General features: G+C 37.7%; 4 protein-coding genes across 4 annotated transcripts in view; all 4 read right to left on the bottom strand.

Moving 5' to 3' along the window:
- LOC143715448 (uncharacterized) overlaps window positions 1-6,370 on the bottom strand; it is a 53,929-nt gene extending 47,559 nt beyond the window's left edge. The window contains exon 1 of the mRNA XM_077207259.1: window positions 6,149-6,370. Coding sequence (XP_077063374.1) covers window positions 6,149-6,233 — 85 coding nt within the window. The 5' untranslated portion in view covers window positions 6,234-6,370. The remainder of the gene's footprint in view (window positions 1-6,148) is intronic.
- The window catches only part of LOC143715491 (uncharacterized), a 659,702-nt gene that overhangs the window by 90,486 nt on the left and 543,111 nt on the right, over window positions 1-26,105 (bottom strand). The window lies entirely within an intron of this gene.
- LOC143715460 (uncharacterized) overlaps window positions 1-26,105 on the bottom strand; it is a 263,726-nt gene that overhangs the window by 198,176 nt on the left and 39,445 nt on the right. The window lies entirely within an intron of this gene.
- LOC143715471 (uncharacterized) overlaps window positions 20,076-26,105 on the bottom strand; it is a 33,296-nt gene continuing 27,266 nt past the window's right edge. The window contains exons 3-4 of the mRNA XM_077207299.1: window positions 25,858-26,092; window positions 20,076-21,069 (exon numbers count right to left, since the gene is read on the bottom strand). Of these exons, the coding sequence (XP_077063414.1) occupies window positions 20,453-21,069; window positions 25,858-25,942 (702 nt within the window). The 5' untranslated portion in view covers window positions 25,943-26,092 and the 3' untranslated portion in view covers window positions 20,076-20,452. The remainder of the gene's footprint in view (window positions 21,070-25,857; window positions 26,093-26,105) is intronic.

Raw genomic sequence — 26,105 nt, 5'->3', positions numbered from 1 at the left:
TAAGAATCATTTTTGAAATTGAAAATTATTGTGCCAATGATTTATAAAAGATAACATCCCTAAAAAATCCTCAAAATGTTTCATGCAAAATGTTCTACTTTTGTTAAAAAGTCAGTTGAAAGGATTGTTTTATTAAAAAAAATGTATTATCTCAGGACTAAATAATTTCCTCAAAACGAACGTTGATTTGATAATGTTCCTCCTCTGTTATTATGGAACATTGTACCAATGTTTTATTGAGAACATTGTATAATCTGTTATCTCAACAACATTCTCAAAACATCCTCAAAATGTTAGTTATAATGTTCTTGCTTTGTTAACACATCACATTACAAGTCCAGCCCGTTCTCTGGACTCTGTGTAGAATGTTTGCTGCCTGCCTCGACCTCTGCCTGTTAACGACTACGAGTTCAGTTGGATAGACTGTGTACATTATAGACATGAGTACAGTTGAGACCTTAAAAAACACGCCACTCAATAGGAGCGCCAAAATGAGTGAACGAGTGAATTTTTTTTAAATGTTTTTTTAGTAATACTATTTTAAAAACATTAATTCAAAATACTACAAAATAAAGCAAAAAAACTCCACAAAAACTTAACTAAGTCCCCCGACTCCGGTCCGGCGCATCATTCTTCCCCCGCCCAGTGAGTGCTTGAAGTGCGTCAGAAACAGAGCGCGCGCGATCAGTTTACTGTTGGTAATTTGTTGTGTTGCGTCGCCCCTCGCTGCATCCAATGTAGACAGCATTGCTTTCGTTTGAGGGCACTTAACACACTCAAGCACCCCGTAGAAACGGGCCTGAGTGGCAGCTCGCGCCAGGTCTAGACATGGTGAAAGTTACCTGATTGTGACGGATGGCCAAATTTGCATGACATATTTTAGATTAGCATTATAGTCTGCAATAGATACAGTGCCAAACAGAAGAGAAGAGGATAAAAGGGGATAAAGACAGAGGTAATGTAATGAATGAACAGTTTATCTAATTGCATAGTAGTAAGATATATAATTTAATGGCAGTTATTTTACCTTAAACTGTTCTGAGTTTTCCAGAGGCCCCAGACAGTGTGATTTGTAACAATCACGTCAGTTTTTTTAGACGCATTCACTATCACTTTTATTAATTAATGTTCTACTCTACAGTTGTGCAGTTTTGAGGGGGATATATGGCATTTTAAAAATTTATTTGCCAAAATTATTAATATTTATATAGGCTACAGGTTTATTAAAAGTAGCAACGTTTTATGTGAAATTAACATTAAAGAAGACATTTCGCAGTTTCATTCATGGTGGAAACATGAAACGTGCCATAGTTTAGTGGAAGATTGCTGCAATCAACTGCAAAACAAACACTTTTGCTAACGCTCAATGAATAGTTTGTGCATGAATGACATTTGGACGATGACATCACTGTTTTATCCAGAGCGGCTATATATACTGAACAAAATTATAAACGCAACAAAACTGTAAAGCTGTAAATCTGCCTTGAAATAATCTATATTGTAAAAAGCGCTATAAAAATAAATGGGACTTGACTTGAATGCTAGGTGTAATGCTCTTGCTATTTGTGTTTAGGCTGTAATGTGTGTGTGTGTATATATATATATATATATGTATATTAGTGCTGTCCAACGATTAAAATATTTAATCGCGATTAATCGCATTAATGCCATAGTTAACTCGCGATTAATCGCACATTTTTATCTATTCTAAATGTCCCTTGATTTCTATTTGTCTCATTATTTTTTCTAATTTTAATGCTCTTATCAACATTGAAAAGTGGATCAGCAGTTAGTTTGTTCTTAGCTGTGGTATCCATGTGCTTCTGTCTGAAGTCATCCATTGTAGAGCTTAGATCGGGCCCAAAAAAATCAAGCCCGACCCGAGCCCGTGCGCATTGTGTCCGAGCCCGGCCCGACACATAAACTGTAGCCTAATTATGAGCCCAAGCCCGATTTAAACCCGTCCATTTTTTTAATACGTGGGTCGTTATAACTGACGTTCTCAACTATTTTCTATGTTACTTTCTCCCGCCCGCAACATTTTTGTCCCGCTCCCGCCCGCAAATACACTCTTTTTTTTGTAGGCTACCTCCAAATACTTTCGCCTACGTGTCGCCACCATACACATCAGCATAAATGCTCCTGATAAATTATTTGTTATTAAAGCATTAACACACAAACCACTGTTATAACATAAAAGCAAGCAGGCTACTGAGTGCATGGTTTGGCATGACTGAATGCGCGCAAAGTGCGCTCCCTTAATAATTCCTAAAAAGCTGACATCAGTTCATCGCAATCTCACACATCTGTTATTATCAGTGAAGCTGACTGCACAATGCATCTTTCATAATATATACACTTTGTTTGTTATAATTTGAGGATTTGCCAGCTTACAGAATTCAGCACTGAACAAAAAGTCTGTTTTGAGCGGTGAGGGGAGTCTATTTTAAATGCTTCTGATGCTTCTTCATATGTCTGTGATTCCCTCAACGCTGCAAACATGTTATAAAAAGAAACTCTGGCCTGTAAATCGTTTCTATTTTGTTTTAGTTGTTCTTGTTGCTTTTCTGCAACATATGAATAAAAATGTATTAGTTTTTATGTTTTATTCATAGATATTTCTAGTTTGCGGGAGTCCCGCGAATCGTTTTATTCTCCCGTATCCGCACACAGAGTGAGTGCATTACCGCTCGAGCCCGCCCTCGCACTCGGCCATCAAATCTAGTCCCGCGCCGCACTCTATTGCGTTGAGAGTGCACGTCTCTAGATCGGCGTCTCGCGCTCGCGCCATCCACTCAAAACGTACCGTTAGCCTACTACTCTTTGGCCGGCGCGCAAGCCCAAACAAGTACGTGCGGCGTGCCTGTTGTTTTGTTTCCGGTCTAGCTATCCGGTGTGGTGTTGTTTGCTAGGACAAAAAGAGCGTTAATCTCGCGATAAAAAAAATGACGCCGTTAAAATGTGTTTGCGTTAACGCCGTTAATAACGCGTTTAACGCACAGCACTAATATATATATATATATAGGATAAATAATCATGAACACAATGACAGGGCGAAATGGGCTGTGATGCATGAGGCACCAGGCAAAATCTTGCCAGGGCCACCCCTGACGAACGTTATTCCGTGCCCTAAAAACGGGCATATTTCATGGTATTGTGTCATGCAAGTTCATTGTAAAATCTAGAGAAATGTTCGAGGTGGCCAGCGGGGTAAGTTGAGACACAAGTGTATCAACTGTACCCCAATAGATTTCTATTAAGAAAAACACTGTTTAGTTGTTCAGTGTTATGATAACAGGTTTAACGTCGTAATTAGCCAGCATAGGACGCAAATCAAAATAAAATGTGTTATTTGTGATATTTAAACTGTGTATTATTAATAAATAAATTAAATATATTGTTCCTGTTTTAAATATTTTAACCAGTGCTAATTTAAATAAAATTAATGAATTTAAATGGATGAATAAATAAACATGTTGCCGAATTGTTATTTTCTTTATTTGTCTTTATTTATTATATTTGCAATGAACATTTAGTTACCTTTACGTCATTAAAAATGGGTGTCTCAACTGTACCATGGTACTGTCTCAACTGGACCACATATGGGTACAGTTGAGACAAAAAGCACCTTATTTTTATGAGCTAATTGTGGAAAATATAAACTACTTATGGGTATTATTGATTGATAATATCATAGTCTACAAGCAAATGAAATGTCATGTCATGTAGAAATTCACTTCTTTTCAGTATCTATTTTTGTGTGAAAAATCAAAACGCAATGTCTCAACTTGTCACACTATTCATTGTCTGCCTGTGATTTATGTCTGCTCATCTTTTTCTTCTGGTGTGTTTAAATAAAGTGCTGAAAATGGATCTGAACGCCTCTGACTCCTCGTTACAGTCATCTCAGGCCTCAAAGATATCCTCAAAACATTTTACGAACATTGAATTGATAATGTTCCTCCTCTGTTATTATGGAACATTGTACCAATGTTTTATTGAGAATATTGTATAGTCTGTTATCTCAACAACATTCCCAAAACATCCTCAAAATGTTACAGTTAAAACGTTATATCTTAGTTTACATTTAACCTTATAAAACATTCTTTGAACATTACATTCAAATGTTTTCTTTAAAACATTAACCAAACTTGTAAGGAATGTTAACCAAAGTTCTGAGTCTAGCTCGGGCTACCCCTGGCCTACAGTTTGCTAGCTAGCAATGCCTTCGTCACGGAAATGCGTACTACCTGGATCCGATCATGTACAAAACAGATCGGTGTCCTTATTTAAATTTCCGAAAAACGATCACATCAAGAAGAGATGGATTTATTTTGTGAAGAGCCACCTTGATGGAGAGCTGAGGATCACCGCCAAAACCCGCCTCTGTAGTGATTATTTTACACGGGATAGTTTTATAAACTTCCGTCTGAGACAACTGGAATTCACTGATAATCCGCTGTTACTGGTGAATGGGGCCGAAACGACTATCTTCTTCATCCTCCCGTCGCGCCGACATCATCGGCAGTGCGTGCACACTGTGCGAGCATCCATTCCGGCTGTAGTTGAGTGTGGCGACGGCAGCTTTCCCGCAAGTGTCCTGGAGGACACGCCCCCAGCGTTTGAGAGCAGAGACTACTGCTATTTTTTTCAAGATTTTGATAGCTTATTTTATGTACTTGCCGGCTTTTGATTATCATTCAAATTTGGCTGGGTGGCTAATAACAGATTTTTCTGTGGTGTGACAAACTCAGAACACATACTTAATTTTGACTTTACAGGGACTTTAATGTGGCTTAATGCAGATTAGAATGTCTCCTTATTATGTCGAAATAACAGATATTATGTCGAAATAACGATGTCAAAATAATGAGATATTATGTCGAAATAACGATGTCAAAACAACAAGATATTATGTCGAAATGACAACGTCTTATGTCGAAATAACCAGATATTTTGGTGAAATAACGACTAAACATCTCGAAATAAGATACTTTTTTTTTTTTCATGCGGTTCAGGGCTTCCTTTGAATACAGCCTAAATATAATTGCTTCCAGAAATTATTTTTGGGGGTGCTATCGGGGTGCTTTGGTCTTTCTCGGGGGTGCTGAAGCCCTGCTAGCCCCTCCCTATAGCGCCGCCAATGCTCCAGAGTGAATGAGCAGATGATCACTGAGACCTGATGTTTGAGTAAAACTCTTTCCACACTGAGTGCATGTATACGGTTTCTCTCCAGTGTGAACTCTCATGTGTGTCTTAAGGGTTCCTTTCTCTGTGAAACTCTTCTCACACTGAGTTCAGTGGTACGGCTTCTCTCCAGAATGAACTCGCTCGTGTGGTTTCAGGTTTCCGGACTAAGTGAAACTCTTGTCACAATTTGAGCACTTGTAAGGTTTTTCTCCAGTATGAATTCTTTGGTGCTGTTTCAGATCGCAAGATGCAGTAAAGCTCTTCCCACAGTCAAAGCACACATGATCTCTCAATTCATTGTGTGTTTTCTTGTGCTTTTTAAAACTGTCCAGGCATGAAAAACTCTTTCCACAGAGAGAACACACATAAGGCTTCTCATCTGAATGAACTTTTAGGTGTTTTTTTAATTGTGATGATGAAATAAAATCTTTACCACACTGATCACAGTTGAATGGTTTTTCTCCAGACTGAATGTGCAGATGATAACAGAGTTGATGAATGAGAAAAAATCTTTCCACACGGAGTGCATGTATATGGTTTCTCTCCAGTGTGAATTCTATTGTGTGTCTTAAGGTTTTGTTTCTGTGTGAAACTCTTTCCACACTGAGTGCAGGTGTGCGTCTTTTTGGCTTTTGTTCTTTGAATTGTAAAGTTACGATGTTCCTCTTCCACTTCATTCAGTTCTTGTCTTTGCTCTTTCACTCTCACCTGGTCTAAAATACACAGAAATACAGTTAGAATCAGTTCAAATGAACCATTATTTAATAGCAGAAAGCAACAGACATCAGATCTTTCACTTTTTGTTCTGTCATTCACTTGTTTATATAGTAAAAAATATGTTTGACAACTGCTGGTTATGATCATTTAAATGCATTTCTCCATCTATCACCCATATACTGATTATTAATTCACATCTACCAAAGCAGTCAACAATGAAGAATCAAGAATGGACACCAACCTATTTGTTCCTCAGTATCTTCATGTTTTATTCCGGATGGTTCTGGATCACTCATGTCTTCAATCTCCTCTTTAATAAACTCCATCTTTAACAGTCACACAGATTTCAGCTGCTACTCCTGGAGTTTGTCCTTCTCTTGTAGGATGATGGGAATATTCCCAGTATTTATTGGTGAATTGTTGTGGGAGGGGCTTCACTGCAGGTGTGAACTGTGATCACTGTGTTTTTATCCAATCTGCATTTAAAAAGTACAGGACCATCATGTTTAAGTGAGCTGCTGAAAACCCTCTTTGTCTCCAAAAGTTCCCTGTTTTCAGATCATTCATTACGGTGATGTCTGAGATCTTCAGTAAATTGGGGCATTAAGCTCATTTTATTGGTGTCAAGAGGCTGAAACAAACTACAGCATCATTACCTTTAACTTCAGTTCTTGTCTTTGCTCTTTCACTTCCATCGGGTCTGAAACATTAAAACATTTAAGTTGTTAGAATGAGTTCAAGGAGGATACAATGTGAATATTGAATGAACCCTGATTTAATAACGGAAAACAAGTGAGATCTGTTTATCAAATATCATATATTTGATGTACCAAAGGTTAGTTTTGTCATCCTCTTGTTAATAGTCCAAATTTGAATGAAAACTGCTGCACAAGATTATATATACAGGAATTACAGGATTTCATACATTTTAAGATCTTTTTTAAGACTTCCTCCATACATTTTTAGACCTCATCGCCACTTCAAGTTACCCGTTACATCAGCGACACCTTAAATTTACTATATATTAATTGTAAGATAGCACAACTAAACAGTCTTAGTTTGTGAAGACTCATTATCAATGCAACATAATTTAGAAGGGTGGGAACGAAGTACAAGAGAATTAAATGAGTGACTAACCCAATGTAAGGTTTATTAGAAAGAGAAACCAGAAACCAGAATTTGACCAATAAACAAAACAATTGGGGTGTAAATCGGACAGTTCATCACGATACGATATCGATTCTCTCAGCCAGCGATACGATATTTGTCGATACTTCAAAAAATTCTGCGATACGATTACAATTCAGGGCCAAATCGATCGATTAATCGATATTTAGATATTATGTTCACACAACCAGTTACGTTTTTATTAACTCACAAATGCAACCAAAATATATAACAAACTTTTAATTAAACCCTTTTTTGCAGAAGCAGATAACTCCACATTTCATGTTTTAGAGTTAAAGTTGCAGTAGGGAGTTTTGAGAAAATGTTGACTTAGCCTGAAAATTTGAACAAGCACAACTTACAGGTCCAACCCCCCTTGCTCTCTGCTGCACTACAGCCCTCCCTCCACAGCTCCTCCCCCACAGCGGAGCCTGCCGTGAACGCGCAGGCTAGTAAACAGGACCACCGATGACGGCGGATTATAAACAGTTATGGAACATTCACTAATAGGGACGAAACATCAACAATATGCTTTACATTGACTATGGCCTGCCCATACTTTGACGACAAACTAGGTCCTCAAATCATTATGTATCATGTAACTTTATAACCTTGCACTCTTTCTATAAGTTATAAATAGCTAGTAAGATAACGTTAAAGGATTAGTTCACTTTTAAAAAAACTTTTGCTGATAATTTACTCACCCCCATGTCATCCAAGATGTCCATGTCTTTCTTTCTTCAGTTGAAAAGAAATGAAGGTTTTTGATGAAAACATTCCAGGCTTTTTCTCCATATAATGGACTTCATTAGGACACAAACGTTTCAAGGACCAAATGACAGTTTCAGTGCAGCTTCAAAGGGCTTTAAACGATACCAGACGATGAAAAAGGGTCTTATCTAGTGAAACGATCGGTCATTTAAAAAATAAATAAAAAACTTTAAGTTTAATAAGCACAAATGCTCGCCTTGCTCTGTTCTGTGATGCACGTTTGTAATCCTGTTCGAACTCGTTCATCAAAATGAATGAACGAAATGACTCCGAAAAAGACTCGTTCAAAATGAACAAATCTTTTTTCGAGTCATTTCGTTCGTTGAATGAACGAAATGAATCGAAAAAAGATTCGTTCATTTGGATGAACGAGTTCGAACAGGAGAGTCACGAACGACGGTACGCGCTCGCGCTGTGCAAGAGAGGGGTGATCAGCGCGTACACGAGCGTGATTGACACTGCTTAGACATTCCTCCTGGCTCTGATTGGTTGTTTCTGACCGGGAGCGGTGTATTTCTGCAAATGGCAATAGGACCACAGGGAGGAGCCAGAGGAGCTTGATTTTTTCCACAGATTATCTGTCTCATATTCTACTTTCAGGACATAATGAGAGTTTTAACAAATATTTGTTTACAAAAGTGACCTACTGGAGCTTTAAACAAAACCAAGTAATTGTTATGATACATAATACAACACTCGGTTAATCTTTGTAACGTTAATCTCCTCAGATGACACAGGCGCCTGACAAACTTTGCTGTTGTGATTAACGTACACACACTACTTTTCCCTCAACACTAAACGTGCTGCTTTAGTAAGTTTCTGTGAATAGTTTTTATTTTCCTTTTAGGCCCCGAAGAAGAAATCACGGGAAATCAAAGTTTGTTGAAATTATCCATCCTCAATCACTTTTAGTCAGCTTTGATGAAACTCCTCTTATAGTGCATCTTTACGAAGTGATATCTGACATGAATACTGTGCACTGAGTCGCTAAAACGGACTTATCGTGTTGTGTTCACCAACAAGGTTGCTACTGCTTGTCGGTTTCTGCTGTAAAACATGAACTCGCGATGCTTTGACAGTAGACAATACCGGCTTTCATGACAAAATAAAATAGTTTACTCATACGATGTGCAGGCTGGTAGTAAGAGCCTCAGCATTTAATAAAAACTGGCTTCAATCGGTTAACTATTTTCGATGTTTTTCAATTTGTTTCATGTGCTTTCATGGGCGAAGGATGGCCGACAAATGAATGTCTATCTGAGTCCTTAAATTTTCGGGCAGCATGTGACCTGAAACTGGTCTCTCAGGGCTCCAGACTAACTTTTTGCCTTGGTTGCACTGGTGCGCCAAACTTTTTTATTTAGGTGCACCAGCACAAAATTTAGGTGCACCCAAATGTTTCTCCGGCTTGCGTCACCTTTAACGCCAAAATTTCAAGCTCAGCTTTTTATCATGCTCCATATACATTAATATATATATCAGGTCCTTCTCAAAAAATTAGCATATTGTGATGAAGTTCATTATTTTCCATAATGTAATGATAAAAATGTAACTTTCATATATTTTAGATTCATTGCACACCAACTGAAATATTTCAGGTCTTTTATTGTTTTAATACTGATGATTTTGGCATACAGCTCATGAAAACCCAAAATTCCCATCTCAAAAAATGAGCATATCATAAAAAGGGTCTCTAAACGAGCTATTAACCTAATCATCTGAATCAACTAATTGACTCTAAACACCTGCAAAAGATTCCTGAGGCTTTTAAAAACTTCCAGCCTGTTTCATTACTCAAAACAGCAATCATGGGTAAGACTGCCCATGCTGCTTCTCTGTAGCCCAGGTCAGGCGGTTCTGCCGTTGTTTCTGGTTCAAAAGTGGCTTGACCTGGGGAATGCGGCACCTGTAGCCCATTTCCTGCACACGCCTGTGCACGGTGGCTCTGGATGTTTCTACTCCAGACTCAGTCCACTGCTTCCGCAGGTCCCCCAAGGTCTGGAATCGGTCCTTCTCCACAATCTTCCTCAGGGTCCGGTCACCTCTTCTCGTTGTGCAGCGTTTTTTGCCACACTTTTTCCTTCCCACAGACTTCCCACTGAGGTGCCTTGATACAGCACTCTGGGAACAGCCTATTTGTTCAGAAATTTCTTTCTGTGTCTTACCCTCTTGCTTGAGGGTGTCAATGATGGCCTTCTGGACAGCAGTCAGGTCGGCAGTCTTACCCATGATTGCGGTTTTGAGTAATGAAACAGGCTGGGAGTTTTTAAAAGCCTCAGGAATCTTTTGCAGGTGTTTAGAGTTAATTAGTTGATTCAGATGATTAGGTTAATAGCTCGTTTAGAGAACCTTTTCATGATATGCTAATTTTTTTGAGATAGGAATTTTGGGTTTTCATGAGCTGGATGCCAAAATCATCAGTATTAAAATAATAAAAGACCTGAAATATTTCAGTTGGTGTGCAATGAATGTAAAATATATGAAAGTTTAATTTTTATCATGACATTATGGAAAATAATGAACTTTATCACAATATGCTAATTTTTGGAGAAGGACCTGTATTATGTAAATGATTTTAAACAAGAATAAGTTGTAGGTAAATACTTTTTTTATTTGAAGCACAATTATACGGTATATAAATATATATATATATATTTTTTTAAAGTGCGTCACTGAGCTGCCAAACCGACCGAATTGCCTCGATACTATCGAGTATCGAAAAATAAAATGTTGTTCGGTTCCAGATTCCGATACCGAAGTAGTTAACTCGTCAACGTCAGTGCTCAAACAAATACATATGAAATGCACATACATGCAAACTCTACACACACAAGACGCGCACATACTCACATGAGACACGCACGTGCACGCACAAACTCTCCACGCGCATACTTACATGAGACGGGAGCACACACACACAAACTCGCGCACATACTCGATGAAACGCGAGCACACACACACAAACTCTCCGTGCACATATTCATATGAGACGCGACCGCATACACACAAACTCGCGCTGTTACTCAATGACACGCGAGCACACACACACGCTATGCAGTATTTGCGGTAAAATAATTGCTGCAAAGAACGGTATACCACAACAAATATGATGAAGACCTTGACAGTACACAGAGTAAACATATTGCTCCGTCTTTGACTGGTAAATAAAGAGATACCTTGTTGGTCACTCTGACAGTGTTTATATTGCAATAAATGATAACCTACTGAATGTACACTGCCGTTCAAAAATGTGTTGGTTAGTCAGATTTTTTTTTCAGTAAGGAATAGGATGCATTAAAGTTATCAAATGTGACATTAAAACATGTGTAATATTACAAAATATTACATTTTTAAATAAATGCTGTTCTTTTGAATTTTTTATTCATCAAAAAATCATGAAAAAATTTATCAGTTTCCAAAATATTAAGCAGCAAACTGTTTTCATATTTCTGAAGGGTCATGTGACACTGAAGTAATGATTTTGAAAATTCAGCTTTGAATTCAATTCATTTCAATAAATTACATTTTGAAATATATTCAAAAGAGATTTTAAATTGTAATATTATTTTACAATATTACAAGTTTTACTATATTTTTATTTTAAAAAATTCAGCTTTGGTGAGCATGAGCTCTTCATAAAACATTTTTTGTTCCTTTTGCTTTTTTTGTTCCTTTTTGAACTGGCTAGAAGCATGAGTCAAACTGAAAAAATAAAACCAACGTTTTTCTGAGGTAATGTGTTATGTAATCTTGTTCAAATGGATTTCATAAAATTGGTATCGAAAAAAGTATCGTTAGGAACCGGTATCGAAACAGAGGTATCGAAATTGGCACCGGATTGAAAGATTTTGAACAATACCCAGCCCTAGTATCAATAAGGTTTTAACGGTATTACTACTCTTACAGATACTGCTAATCGATCCGGTACTTTAACAGTATTCTTATTGGTTCTTTTTGTTTTATATATATATATATATATATATATATATATATATATATATATATATATATATATATATATATATATATATATGTATATATATTAAACAAAGATAAACAATTAAACAAAGATGCACATTATATAGGCCTACACAGTGCTTTAATTTCAGGAAGGTCTCCTAACATTACTGTTCAAGTATGGTCTAAAAAGAAATCTAATAAAGTAATCAAATGTAAAATAAAACTGCATATTTTATCATAGATAGATAATGCTTATTAAAGCTGAAGTTATTCATTCAAGAGCTGTGAATACAAGCCGTAATTTTGACATTTTTGTGTACATTTGATAGTTTAGACATGCACATGAAACCCAAAGTATAATTTGCTTGTCTCGTTGCGGTCTGTTTCGGAGCGCGCATCGCCTGGGGAACAGCATCTCTTGTGCAGACGTTTGTGCAGACGTTTGTGCTTTTAATAGCTCTTTATTATTAAAGTGTCCCGCAATGTAGCTGGACTGCATTTTACAACAATCACCGAGCTGATTCTGTCGTTAAGTTTGAGTTTTAGGGAGAAATGACAGCGCACTGCTGCGACGGGAAGGACGCTGCGCAAGACCGAATGTTGCTGTAGTTTTTAATGGTTTTACATCAATATTTTTTTAATAATCTTTGGAAGCCGAAATCTAAAATAAAATCAGACTAATATCACAGACCTAAAGTGTAACCAGGCTACATTTGAATGTTTAGTTCTGCCATCGTCACTCATTAAGCAGAGCTGTCGTGTTGTGCGCGCTGTGGCACCGCGTGAGAGATCTCGGTTTCTTTCTCTCTTGGACTGCGAATAGCAAAAATGGTGTAATATTATTATAGGCCTACACAGAAAAGGCTCGCAAGATAAATTATTTTTTTAAATAACATCTTTATAGTAATAATAAATAGTAGCCTATGTGTATTTTCTTAATTTCTCCAGTAAGTTACCGACATCAGAACCGATCACGTCCGAGCTGATCGATACAGCGGTCTTTCAGAAGTTTAATACCGGGTTTCGGTAGAGTGTTGGGGGGAACAGGCCTACTTTTCTTAAAGAAAAAAACTCTATGGGTCTATTTCTTTTCATTGTTCGTAGTCTGTTTTCTTGCGTTTCTTTTGCTGATGCTGAATGCCATAACTGATTCTCTGGTGCTCAGGTCGCAATTTCAAACACACAGCACGGAGCAGTGTAGGCCTACCACAGCCATTCAGAGCCAAATACCCGCCCTATCTGTCTCTGATTGGTTTAGACCACGATATGATCCAACCATGAGTGTGAGTTCCGACCCTATGGTTCCAACAAAGGAGAACAAGCGCTTCGTTCGTGGAGAGGCAGCGGATGTGAGGACGTTAGGTGCACCGGTGCAACCTTGAAAAAATGTTAGTCGCACCCTTACAAATTTTGGTCGCACTCTAGAGCCCTGTCTCTAGTTGGTTTCTTAAAGATTCTCCTCCGGACACAGGTCGCTGCGTCCCTGGCGAATCAGAATTGGATACATGTTATTTTATCCAATCTGATTGGTTCCCGTCACCAGTCATTCAACTTTACGCTCTTGGCCAGACGACTCCGCCAAAACCTTGCTAGGCTGATCACTTTCGTATAGATAATGGCAGCAGTTAAACCAAATTCTGTCATTGATTTACAAAAAACCCTTTCACAAGGCGTACGCTGGAATAAAAAATAAAGGATAAATCTCTGACAGAGGACGAAGCTTCACCCGCGCATGTTATGAGAAACGGAGGTGGCTGGCTGGATGTGATGTTAGCAATGCCCTTTTTTGCTTTTCCGGTCTTTTATTTCAAAGTGTAGGCACTGAAGTTTTGTGAGAGACCTCAAACATCTATCTGAAATGTATTTATATTTATTTGTATTTATTTTCGCCCCGCCCCTGATACACTTCCCATGACATACACCTGACTGGTCAGGCAGTTTACCTGTGAATAAGGAGTGCTTTGTGTTTCTGTTTTCACGTTCCCTGGTGCAGTTCCAGAAAACAATTCTGCCACAGACCAGGAAAAACCTAGTCTAAAGTCAGTGTTATTCAGATGCTATTTTAAGGGCGCATGCTTGGCCATAATGTAGCGTGTGCACAACGCACATTTACACAGACGCAGCAGTTCCCATTTTTGCAAAACATAAATAATAACAAGGAAAAATATTACCACACAAGGAAAAACATTGTGGTGTCCATGAAGATGTGAAAAAATAGGCATAAATCTAGCTTACACATTGTCCCAAATTATTATACGCCTGTTTAACCGAAGATAATTTGGGTGGGTTTCTCGCATCCCCATACAATGTCACTTTGTCTTTTGAGGCCCTGACGAGAACGTCGGTCTCCTCGGCTATGAACCGCTGGCAAATCCGCCATTATAATAGCAATCCGCCATGGAACAAGCGCTCCTGGTTTTAAAGGGAATGTGAGATGGCGCTCTGATTGGTTTATTGCACGTTACGCCCAAATCACACCTATGAGTAATGTAGCTACTGCAGACCAACCCATTTTTTAGATTTTTAGAGATCCGTCCACAAATTTACTTGCGTTTCGCGTTTGATACTTGTGTTTCAGATCATTAAAATAGGGCCCTAAATGTTTTTGTTCTTTCAATTTTTAATTTAGCCTACACATTGTTTAATATTTTCAACTAAAAGTAAACCTTATGATGTACCGTAAGCTTGTTGTGTATATTATATTTCCCCATTAGTCAACGATGTTGTATAACATCCGTGCGTAAAGGGACATATGCGCTAGTCAGTCAGAGAGCGCGGTAACAGATGACATCAAATCTAGCGGGATTCCATAAATAAACTGCACAGAATCCCACTATTCGCCTACGCAATTATTAAATTCAGGCAAACTTTAGCATACAACTAGCCTGACGTCTTCATACTCAGATTCTAGTAAGACCATGAGTCTGATACTGCTCCATTGAGCTGTGATTATGGGGCGTGTTTCAACCGAACCAGGAAAGAAAATGCCTCTGCACTCAATTGGATAGACCTACAACCAATCAGAGCAACGGAGTAAGTGACGAATCCCGTAGGAAGGACGGCAAAAACATATTCCGATCGACAAATTTCTTGATCGCTGTTCTCTGTTCCCCTTTTAAAATTAATGCGCTGTCGATATCTTCTCTGACAGACACGATGGCGGAATCTACACATTCTTTGTTGTAAACGAATTCAACCCAAGCGCTCTTTGGTGACATGGATGATTACGTTACTGTTGATCATCTGTCCATCATCGTATAAAGTCCGCCCTGACAATTTGATTGGTCCAAACAGCTTTGGTTCGAGCATAGTTGCTCCACACCGGATCAAGTCCAGACCAAACTTCCCGACCTCAAATATTGTGGGCGGAGCTAAGTTCGGCTGGCATCCAGGATACCATACAACCTCTTTGGACAAATATACATAGTGAAAAGATGATACAAAATGTAATACCTTGGAAAATGTCATTTAAGACTTTTTAAGGGCCTTAATTATTTCTCTAAATTCATTTATCAAATTTTAATACTTTTTTAGACCCCAAGGACACCATGTATCATGTCACTTTTGCCATGCTCCTATTCTATAAATACTGTTGCATTCATTTTGCTGGTGGGATTCTCTCTGAATTTTGTCTAAGATCCTGCGGCCATGATTAAAGCATATTTAAAGGCATTGTCTGGAGTCTGTTTAGTTATTGCTGCGCAGCAAATTAGTTGAGCACTAGAGATCTTATTTTAGTGTTCATAGGGGTCAAGACGTTAACAAACTCAGTCGACGTCATTTAGTAGACTAGACATAATAGGATAATTTAAGAAATGAACTGATGAAAAATCCAACTAGAATTGCCTTTTACAGACTGTTAAAGTGTCTTTTGTAACTGGTAGTGAGCTGTTACTCTGTGCTAAATCCTGTAGTAGGACAGTCATTAACAAAAAGCCACATTTGTGTGGCGGTGTCCGGGTTCTACACTGGATAAATTAATGAGAAATGCACATTTTATATGGATTACATAAGCAGAGAGTAGTCGGTTTCTTTTCGTTTTGAATTGTTTTGCTTAAAATTAGACATTTCAAGCTTTCTATATATATATTTCTCATGTCTCTGATGCAGCTTAAACGCTGAGTTTCGGTTCATTTATGAGACGAGCTCCAGTTCACGAGCAATGCAATCGCGCCGCCACCTCCATGTCCAGATTATATTATCTGCTATATTTACTTCTTACTTATTAAATCCAGGCAATTGGTTGATGATACATTGATTAAAATTAAGATACAATTGATACAAAACGAAATTCACTTTTTAGAAAGGCTTTCTACAAAACAAAACTTATTGAAGTGGTCAAAATCATGTCTGACCCACATGTCTCTCGATATATTGCGGCATCTTGCAACACATCCCGCCTTGCTAAAACACACGTGGGAGATGCGGAATTGATAAAAAAAAAAAAAAAAAGATGACTTGAATAAGCTCATTAATGGCATTTTTGAGCCATGCTCTTAACAAAATATGGTTTATTCCCTCTTTCCATATTGTGACTAATAAATGTGTATCATTTTAATTTGCTTGTTACACAATGGAGCCTAACTTATTGTAATAATTTTTTGACGTAGCCTACTTTTAAATTTAGGATTATTCCTTAGCATTATCACGTACTAAACTGCATTTTTTTTTAAATTGTTTGAGTGCTGGAGGTACGCTATTACATCGTGTGCAGAGTGAGGTTAACATTTAAGCTATCTGGTGAGAGAAAATGGCATTGTCAAAGAATCTCATGAGGAAAGTAGACAGCGAAAATTGCCATACAAAGAAGAATGAAAAGACAACTATGCTATGCGTTCATCCTAACTAGTTTTGTAAATGTAAAGCCGGTGTGTCTTATCTGCAACGAAGTTGTCATTTTATGACGGCTATTTCAGAGGTGTGTCTACCGACCCACAGACTCTTTTGAATGTCTTTCAGAACTTTTCAAATTAAAAGCTATCAATTCATCTCAAAATAAAAAATTGCTGCATAAACATTCTCGTACTTTTGTTTTGAAGGCAAAATCATTAAAGATAAAGTGGTTGTGATTAACTGTTGATGTCATGACAGATCTGTTTCAGAACCAGACACTGTCAAAATAATCTGGCTGCGGCGCGGGTCAGATATTATTGCTGGCGGTCCAGTTTTGGCCCGCGGGCTGGCTGTTGCCGATCCCTGCTGTAACTAAGTCAAACAGCCTGTGATCATCATGCATTTAAAATAATCGAAACAATTATTCAAATCAGCCTCGTTTTTTTTTTTTTTTTTAAATAATGATTTGTGTAAAAGGTAACTACAGAATTAAACGAGAGAATCTCGTGATTCGGATAATAAATGTTTTTGTCTTTGAACTTTCATTATAGGCTACTTAATCAAATTACAGAAAAATAGGTTGCCAACTAGTTTTGTCTTGTAAAGTTAAACATATATCATAGCAGATTTCAACTAGCAACACAAATTAACCACATCTGCAGTTTATTTACAGAGGACACAAATAACACACACACACACCTGTGAGAAAAGACATTATAATTACCGTTCACCCTAACAATAATTGCAATGCATCTAATACATTGATATAAACATACATTTTAACATCAAAATGAAAGCTACACACATTTACTAGACTAAACGACATTCCCACACACTCAATCCACAAAAATTATATGTGGAGAATTTTATTAACAGGGAAAACCTCGCGCAGGCGGCAAAACAAACCCGCGCGTTAATAAAACTCCAAAAATACATCAAACTGTTGGCAGAAAAGCGCATACATAAACTTGTTCCAGTTTTTTTACACTTTCATAATTAACATAAACCTAAAAATTAACTTAATACAGCATATTTTCACTCTTTAACGCAGAGACCCTAGAGGCTGACATTTTTTCGGGAATCCCACGGGTCACGGGATTCCCGTGGGATTCCTGCAGGATGGGAGTCATCTTTGCTATCAATCACGGGATTTGGACGGTACAGGATAAATGGTTAACGGGAGCAGACGGGAGCGGGAATCAACCAATAGCAAAGACGACAAAAAAAGAAAAAAGTAAATGCATCATTTTGTAGTTTCCTTTTAATACGCCTACAATGTAACGCAATTAAAAAATAACTACACGACCCAGCCGTCCCAGAAGCCATCAGTGCTTTTTGTCACGGCTTACCGCCGAAATTCAAAGAGCAGTGATGGAGGGAGCTAACCGCCGCGGAGAAGTCGATGTGGCAAAAAATGATTTACAGCGCAAAGTCAGAAGTAATGACATGTCTATTAAGTTCACAGAACTGGTCGGAAAGTCTGAAATATTAATTAAGTTTATGAGAGTAGAATGTGAAGGTGATAGCACAATGTACGCTGCTTGTAAGACATGCTTAGTCTTAGTCAAGTACGCAAGTGATTCAGGGACGAGCGGTCTGAAGAAGCACACTTGCAAGGCAAATTCGGGAAAGAATCAGGCAAGCATCGCTTCGTTCATCAAGCGAAAATTGCCGTATATGGGAGCGGTACAGGAGCGGGAGTCAGTTTAAACAGGAGCGGGATGGGATTGGGAGTCAATTTACCAGGAGCGGGATGGGATGGGATTATTTTTTAAACTTTGGTCTGGGAGTGGGACGGGACAAGATTTCTTTCTATGGGAGTGGGACGGGACAGGAGTGAAAATCCACTCCCGTGTCATCCTCTAAGACCTACCTGACTGACTCTCTCCAGTCACGGGCTGTTCAGACTGAGCGCGCGCGCGCCCGGTCCATTATAAATGACGTCATGCACTCACAGAACGAACTCAAAATAGTATTCATAAACAAAAATATATATTTTCCTTCTGTCGTGCAAAACAAAATAAAGATGATATACATTAAGCAAAATATTATTTCGCTAAAAAAAACATTTAAAGCATAAGTGTTTCAGAAGCGGAAGTTACAAAAATAACCCTCTCAACACTAAAAATTCATTATTTGCACACACATGCAAGTTACTACAGCAGTTTCACGAGTTCACACGTACATGAAATCTAAAGTTGTATTTATGCGTATTTGGCTTGCTGTCCGGGAAAGGGCTCCAAGCTCGGAATTTTGCCTGAACCCAGAGTAGCCTACTCCCCCCTATACTGGGGTACACCCAGCCTAGTGTGAGGTGATGGGCTGGTGGAGGGATGCTGAGACAATTGTCGTGAGACAGGAGGTGAGGAAAAGCTTTATTTATACCGGCTTCCTCTTGAGCTGATTGGTTGATTACTTGAATATGCTCCTCCCGAACTTTGTTACATAAAACTTCATTTAATGGCATTTTACGCCATCTTAAAATCAAGAAAACAATCAAGTCTATATTTCAGTATGTTTTCTAACTAAAGCAAATGACTCTTGTACAATCATAAAATAATATAGTTAAAATTGGTTAAGTAAAATACATGAATATGTCTTATTCAAGCAGAATTTGCAAAGCAGTTATCCAGTGAGAAAAAATACAAATAATTATTGACACTAAATTAGGTCAGTCAGGTCACCTTCATATATGTATGTATGTATGTATGTATGTATGTATGTATATATATATATATATATATATATATATATATATATATATATATATATATAGCGTTTTTTAACAATATAGATTGTTTCAAGCAGCTTTACAGTGAAAATAGGATTAAAGTAACAGAGATTGTTTTGGCTTTACAGCAGCTTTAGAATAAAGTTATTGTCCAGCTAAAGTTAGTTTTGATCAGTGGTTCTCAACTGGGACATTTTACCATGGTCATTAAGCTGCGACTGAGTCTGTGTGTACACACACACACGCACGCACGCACACACACACACAAACTTACTTAAGGTGCATGTTTAAAAATAAAGTAACTTATTTTAATGAGTTGAAGTCATGTAAAAACATATGTTGTCGACTTACAGATCATGTAGTTTCTTGTTAATAAAAAAAAGTTGGTAGAGCCACCAAAAATAAAATTTACAAAATAACACAAAGTGAAATAATGTGAAGTGCCATTTTGGGGAAACGGAAACAACAGTAAATACACAATACTAACATGAACTATTAATGAAACAAATCCTTCTTAACACATGACCAGATACGTAATTTATTGGTACCTTTTAGTAATTTCATGACTTACTAATTGACAACATAACTACGACACTCCGTGCGTCATTTATTTATTAATTTATTATTATTTATAATGAAGTGATGATATACAGTGCGCGCCGTATTTGCAGTATAACGTCTGACAAGAAGTGACAAGACAAGAAAGTGTGTATTCCTAAAGTGAGAGACTTTTTATTTCATGTTATAATAATAACATTATAATAATAATGACAATAATCTCTGATCGCAGATACTGAATCAGGAAAACACGTTTTTCTCAGTTGCTTTTAAATGAGTCTGACAGAAGTCTCAATAGTCTTTCAACAAAAAAAAAAGCCTCATCATAAAATCATAGAATTATGTTTGTTGTTGTTTCTTTGAACTCCACGACCCAGTCTTTTGGAAGCAACTCCATATTTTGTTCATCTCACACCATTTACTTGAAAGTATTTGACATGAAAATGAAATGTTGCTCATTGTGACGACTTCTTACAACACATCTTCATGTGAGTCAGAAGGTTTATTTTATATTTAAAGCTCTTCTCACACCGAGTACAGTCGTACGGCTTTCCCAGTATGAACTCGCTCGTGTGATTTCAGGTGTCCAGACTGAGTGAAACTCTTGTCACAATTTGAGCACTTGTAAGGTTTTTCTCCAGTATGAATTCTTTGGTGCTGTTTCAGACAGGCAGATGCAGTAAAGCTCTTCCCACAGTCCAAACACACATGATCTCTCACTTCATCGTGTGTTTTCTGGTGCAGTTTAAAATGGTCCAGCCGTGAAAAACTCTTTCCACAGAGCGAACACACATAAGGCTTCTCATCTGAATGAACTTTTAGGTGTTTCTTTAATTGTGATGATGAAATAAAATCTTTACCACACTGACCACAGATAAATGGTTTTTCTCCAGAGTGAATGTGCAGATGATAACTGAGACCTGACACATGAGAAAAACTCTTTCCACACTGAGTGCATGTATACGGTTTCTCTCCAGTGTGAATTCTCATGTGTGTGTTAAGGTTTCCTTTGTGTGTGAAACTCTTTCCACACTGAGTGCAGGTGTGCATCTTTTTGGCTTTTGTTCTTTGAATTGTAAAGTTATGATGTTCCTCCTCCACTTCATTCAGTTCTTGTCTTTGCTCTTTCACTCTCACCTGGTCTAAAATACACAGAAATACAGTTAGAATCAGTTCAAGTGAACCATTATTTAATAGCAGAAAGCAACAGAGATCAGATCTTTCACTTTTTGTTCTGTCATTCACTTGTTAATATAGTAAAAATATGTTTGACAACTGCCATATATAAAGTTATGATTTTGATGTATTTCTCCATCATCATCCATATACTGCTGTAAAAGCAAGCAGATGTCAGTTCTGCCATTTCTCTTATAAATAACTGGTTTCTAATTCGCAAACACAGCTCCACTCTTCGTGGACTGTGACACAAAGCAAATGGTGTTCGGACTTGATTAAGTTAGTGATTCTGATCAGCACACACGGCGCTTTTCTCTATTGAGTAAACAAAGGAATGCCCTTTTTTACCGACATGTGACCAAAAGGCGCCGCTCTGACTGGAGATCCCGCAGGAAAACCCCCCAGGGTCCCTTTTAGGAGATTGCTCCTCATAAACAAGATATTGTGTAGCCAGATAGTCAACCACTATTCTGCTGTTAAACTCATCAATTCACAAAATACGCACACACACAAAACAATTCCCCGCAGGGGCTGAGCAAAAGTTCACCACTCCGCCGAACGCTGGATGAACTTTTCTACACATACACACACAGAAACACTCATTCCTGACTTTGTGTGGTCAAAGTACCTTTCTAAATGAATGAAATGTTTCTCTTGTGTGTTTCACGATCCCCATGTGACCAATTGCTATAACTATAAGGTTTATGGTGTATAATCAAACTTGATATGCGTTTAATCACGAAGATTCATATATCTTTATCTTACGAGCTCACAGGAATACCTTGCGTGGCATTGTTATGATCCGAGAAATCCCATGGTACAGAATCTTTGACCCAAAGTGCAACATGATGCATTATTTTATTAATACTAGTCTGTAAATGTTTTATGATTAATTTCTGCCTCCTCTGTACATGGGCCAGAACGAAGTTTGCCGCCACGCCTCCTCCCAAACGATTGGATCAGGCACGTAAGAAAGGTGTGCCTCTGGCTCCTTCAAAAATCGGAGCACCACGTCTGTTCTGGCAGTCCTACGCCAGAAAGAGGTCCACCCTTCGTTAACAAGAACTCCAACCGGAGTTCTTCGTTTGCTTTCTAAATTTCGTTTTAATCTAAGTTTTTCTTTCTGTTGATCTACCTCAGTTGATAGTTTTCCTTCGTTCAGTGTATTCACCAACAAAACGAATTTAAGATTAATCATCTGTCGTACGAGCTGAAGAGATCGCAACATCTACCTCCGTCCGAACGAAACTCCAGACATTCAGCTTACGCTTCTTTTCAAACCAGCTGCACAAAAAGGGCCCATATCAATGCAAGTATAATCTAAAAGGAAATGCTGTTTTAAGGTTGTCTAGAACTTCCTAAAAAGCCTTTGGGTCTCATTGTGAAATAACTGTTTGAACGGTTTTGTCCTGAGAAGACTCTCTCATCTTCTCTGTCTCTCTCTCACTCTCTCATATTCTCTCTCTCTCTCTCTCTCTCTCTCTCTCTCTCTCACTCTCTCATCTTCTCTCTCTCTCTCTCTCTCACTCTCTCATCTTCTCTCTCTCTCTGTCTCTCTCTGTCTCTCTCTGTCTCTCTCTGTCTCTCTCTGTCTCTCTCTGTCTCTCTCTGTCTCTCTCTGTCTCTCTCACCCTCTAGCTTTCTCTCTCCAATATTTCGTATTGCAATCATTTTCTTTTTCTTTGTAATTGTTTGTTTTGCTATGCATATTTACTCCTGCGTGATTTAAGTAGTTAATGTAATCTTTAGTCTTGTTTTATTAAATTCCATAATCCTTTGAATTAAATCTGTCTCATTGTTTCCTAAACTTCAAGTCCCTGAAAATGTCGATTTAAGCTACAAGCTCTATTTGGTTTAACTATTGAAATATCTAAAGTGCCTTACACGAAAATATCCCTCCTAGTGGCCATAGGACGGGTATTGTCGCTGTTTACAGGCCGGTAAGTTGTGATAAGGAAGTTTCGCCTCCAGTCAGATACAGATTGCGTGATAAACTAAATTTGAATCACATGAAAATTTACCCTGATAATTGATCTGATATTACCGACCTATATTAATAATTAATACGAGCAATCGTGTTAATGATTCATATACGGTGAGGCTTAGCCTAGTCCCTATTTGGGATAATCTAATTTGTGTATGCTATATAGGGGTGGGAATCTCTAGGCACCTCACGATTCGATTCGATTACGATTCAGAGGCCTGCGATTCGATTCAAAAGCGATTATCGATTATCTGAATCTTTTGTGTGTGTGTGTGTGTGTGTGTGTGTGAATATAAATACTTTGCTTTAAAAGTACAAAGTAATGACCCATAAAGAATTAACGTACAATATATTTTATTAACATTGCAAAGAACCAACAGGAAAATAAATGTGTGCCTGAACTAGCAGCATACTTGTAGTAAATTAATAATATAACAACAACAGGTGTTCTGACGATTCATGCTACCCATCGAGATGTGCTACTTACTGGTGCATGTGCAGACTCATTTTTCTTCTGCTTACCACGCCCATAAATCTATGCATCCTTGCTGTGGAGACTTGTAGGAAACTTTGACAGGTCAAAGATGAATATTTGATGATAATTTTTACTTTTCACAGCGTTTTAAAAATAAAAACAGTACATTATACTGTACTCTTAACTTCGAATTTTATTATAATTTTATTTCATATAATAATATCATTTTTACTTGTTATATCAAATGTGATAATTGCTAGTTCATTTAAAATATCCAAATATGCTCCCCATACACTTACCCTGATTAAAATGAAATAACGATGTTATAATATTGTGAGATTTACACCATTATGGAAACAATAGAGAATGAATCAACATTATCTATGATCGATTCGCGTTTGGGTAGCATTTTTCGACAAGGCAGCAGAAATCGTCTGAACACCGGTACAGCCCAGAGCCATAGAGAGAAACGGCTCTGGTACAGCCGAGTGTTTTTCCTCCTCTGGGTGGAAACGTGTCATATGGCTTCTCATATTTGTCGTGTTGCCGAAATATTTTAGTTTTATTCTACAAAGCTTACAACTAGTGTGGCTCTTGTCCAGCTCCTTTTCCCCTTCAACTTCATAGAAGCCAAAATATTTCCACACGTCAGCTTTTAACGAGGAGGGTGTTTGGATTTCGCGCTCAGCCATCGCGTCTCTGTTATGTGCACACGCCACAGACAGACGGTCCGGGCACTGCACTTCCGCGCTTCAGAGTTCCGTCTTTTGCGTTCCGTCAATATTACGTCATTATAAATAGGCTACATATCTAAAAAAAAAAAAACATTTTTTTTGAAAATCGATTTTTGACATTTGTGAATCGATTCAGAATCGTCCACGTCCGCATCGCGATGCATCTAAGAATCGATTTTTTCCCCCACCCCTAATGCTATAATGCATATTGATTATCTTAGACATAAAAAACAAATTAGTTTGGTTCCGGTTTCCGACCGACCCTGTCAATTTATGTGCGACCCAAATTTATTTTATGAGCTTGGGGAAGAAATAATACAAATTAAATAAATACACAAATAAAAAACTTTGAAAACAAATTGAAATTGCGAATTGAAAATAGGTAGGCTACGCACAATGGAAACATGTCAATTTCGCAAAAACTCTTGTTTATTGCAAAAAAGTTGTTACGCTTGCATGAGGTGGTTTTTCAGGCAATTCGAAAATGTAATTGCGCAAATACTGTTTCCATTGCAGTTTTGCGAAATATTCCTGTCACCTAACTTAGAAGAAGTGTTTGGGGTCCGTGTACGCAAATAATAATAATAGGCTAATTATTATAACATTTATTAGGGTATATAGCTACATATTTAGAAGACGCTTTTATCCAAAAAAAGGAACAAAGCAATTTGTCAAATGTCATTCATAATACAGGTAAGATAATAATAACACAGGGCTAAGATTATCACAAATAAACACAAGATTTTGACGCATATCCAAGTGTGTGTGCGAGTGTGGAGCGCGCACTGCATGGCCAGAGGCGCGCGGGCGCGAACACTTGCATTTTCCTATCAACAGTGGAAAGAACTTAAAATACTCTATCATTTCTGGTCATACAGAAAATGATAATAAATTATTCGCAACTACTTTTATTTGCGTAAACTCACAATAAAAAGAAAACGTTGTGCTTTTAAAATAAAATAAAACAATCAGGCGCGGTTTAATGATCTCCGTGAACTGGAGCGCGAGAACTGAAACAAAAGGTAGCCTATGTAGGCTAAAGCTTGAAATGTCCACTTTAAAACGAACAAATTCGAATCGAAAGCTAACATCTTCTGATTAAATCCGTATGAAAGGTGCATTTCTCTCTGTGCATCCGCCTTACAGCGGAGATGGAGATACGTTTTTAGCCGACACTGATTTAGAAAACAATAGTTTATTAATAAACAATTAAAATGCCTCGTTATTTTTTCAGACACATTTTTATTGTTATAACTCGCCTATAAATCAACTATAGGCTATGTTATGATAAAAAAAAGAGTATCCATCGCTACTGTAAAGTAAAATAAAATAATAATTTCCTACCTATCTCTTGCTGCAACTGAAAAAAAAAAAAATTCCCTACTGACCCATGACCTCAACTGACAACCAACCAGAACCAAACTTTTTTTTTTATGCCTTATAACTAGTATTCCCCCTTTGAGTTAATAATTTCCCCAAAGCAAGTAATTGTCGCTACACTGCTTAATAATTCACATCTACCAAAGCAGTCAACAATGAAGAATCAAGAATGGAAACCAACCTGTTTGTTCCTCAGTATCTTCATGTTTTATTCCGGATGGTTCTGGATAACTCATGTCTTCAATCTCCTCTTTAATAAACTCCATCTTTAACAGTCACACAGATTTCAGCTGCTACTCCTGGAGTTTGTCCTTCTCTTGTAGGATGATGGGAATATTCCCAGTATTTATTGGTGAATTGTTGTGGGAGGCGCTTCACTGCAGGTGTGAACTGTGATCACTGTGTTTTTATCCAATCTGCATTTAAAAA

This window comes from Siphateles boraxobius, unplaced genomic scaffold (genome assembly GCF_051911475.1).
Source record: "Siphateles boraxobius isolate OS27281-9 unplaced genomic scaffold, OSU_SipBor_1 6, whole genome shotgun sequence".
Taxonomy (NCBI): domain Eukaryota; kingdom Metazoa; phylum Chordata; class Actinopteri; order Cypriniformes; family Leuciscidae; genus Siphateles; species Siphateles boraxobius.
The sequence above is the reverse complement of the archived record's forward strand: the minus strand, read 5'-3'. Positions and strand labels throughout refer to the sequence as shown.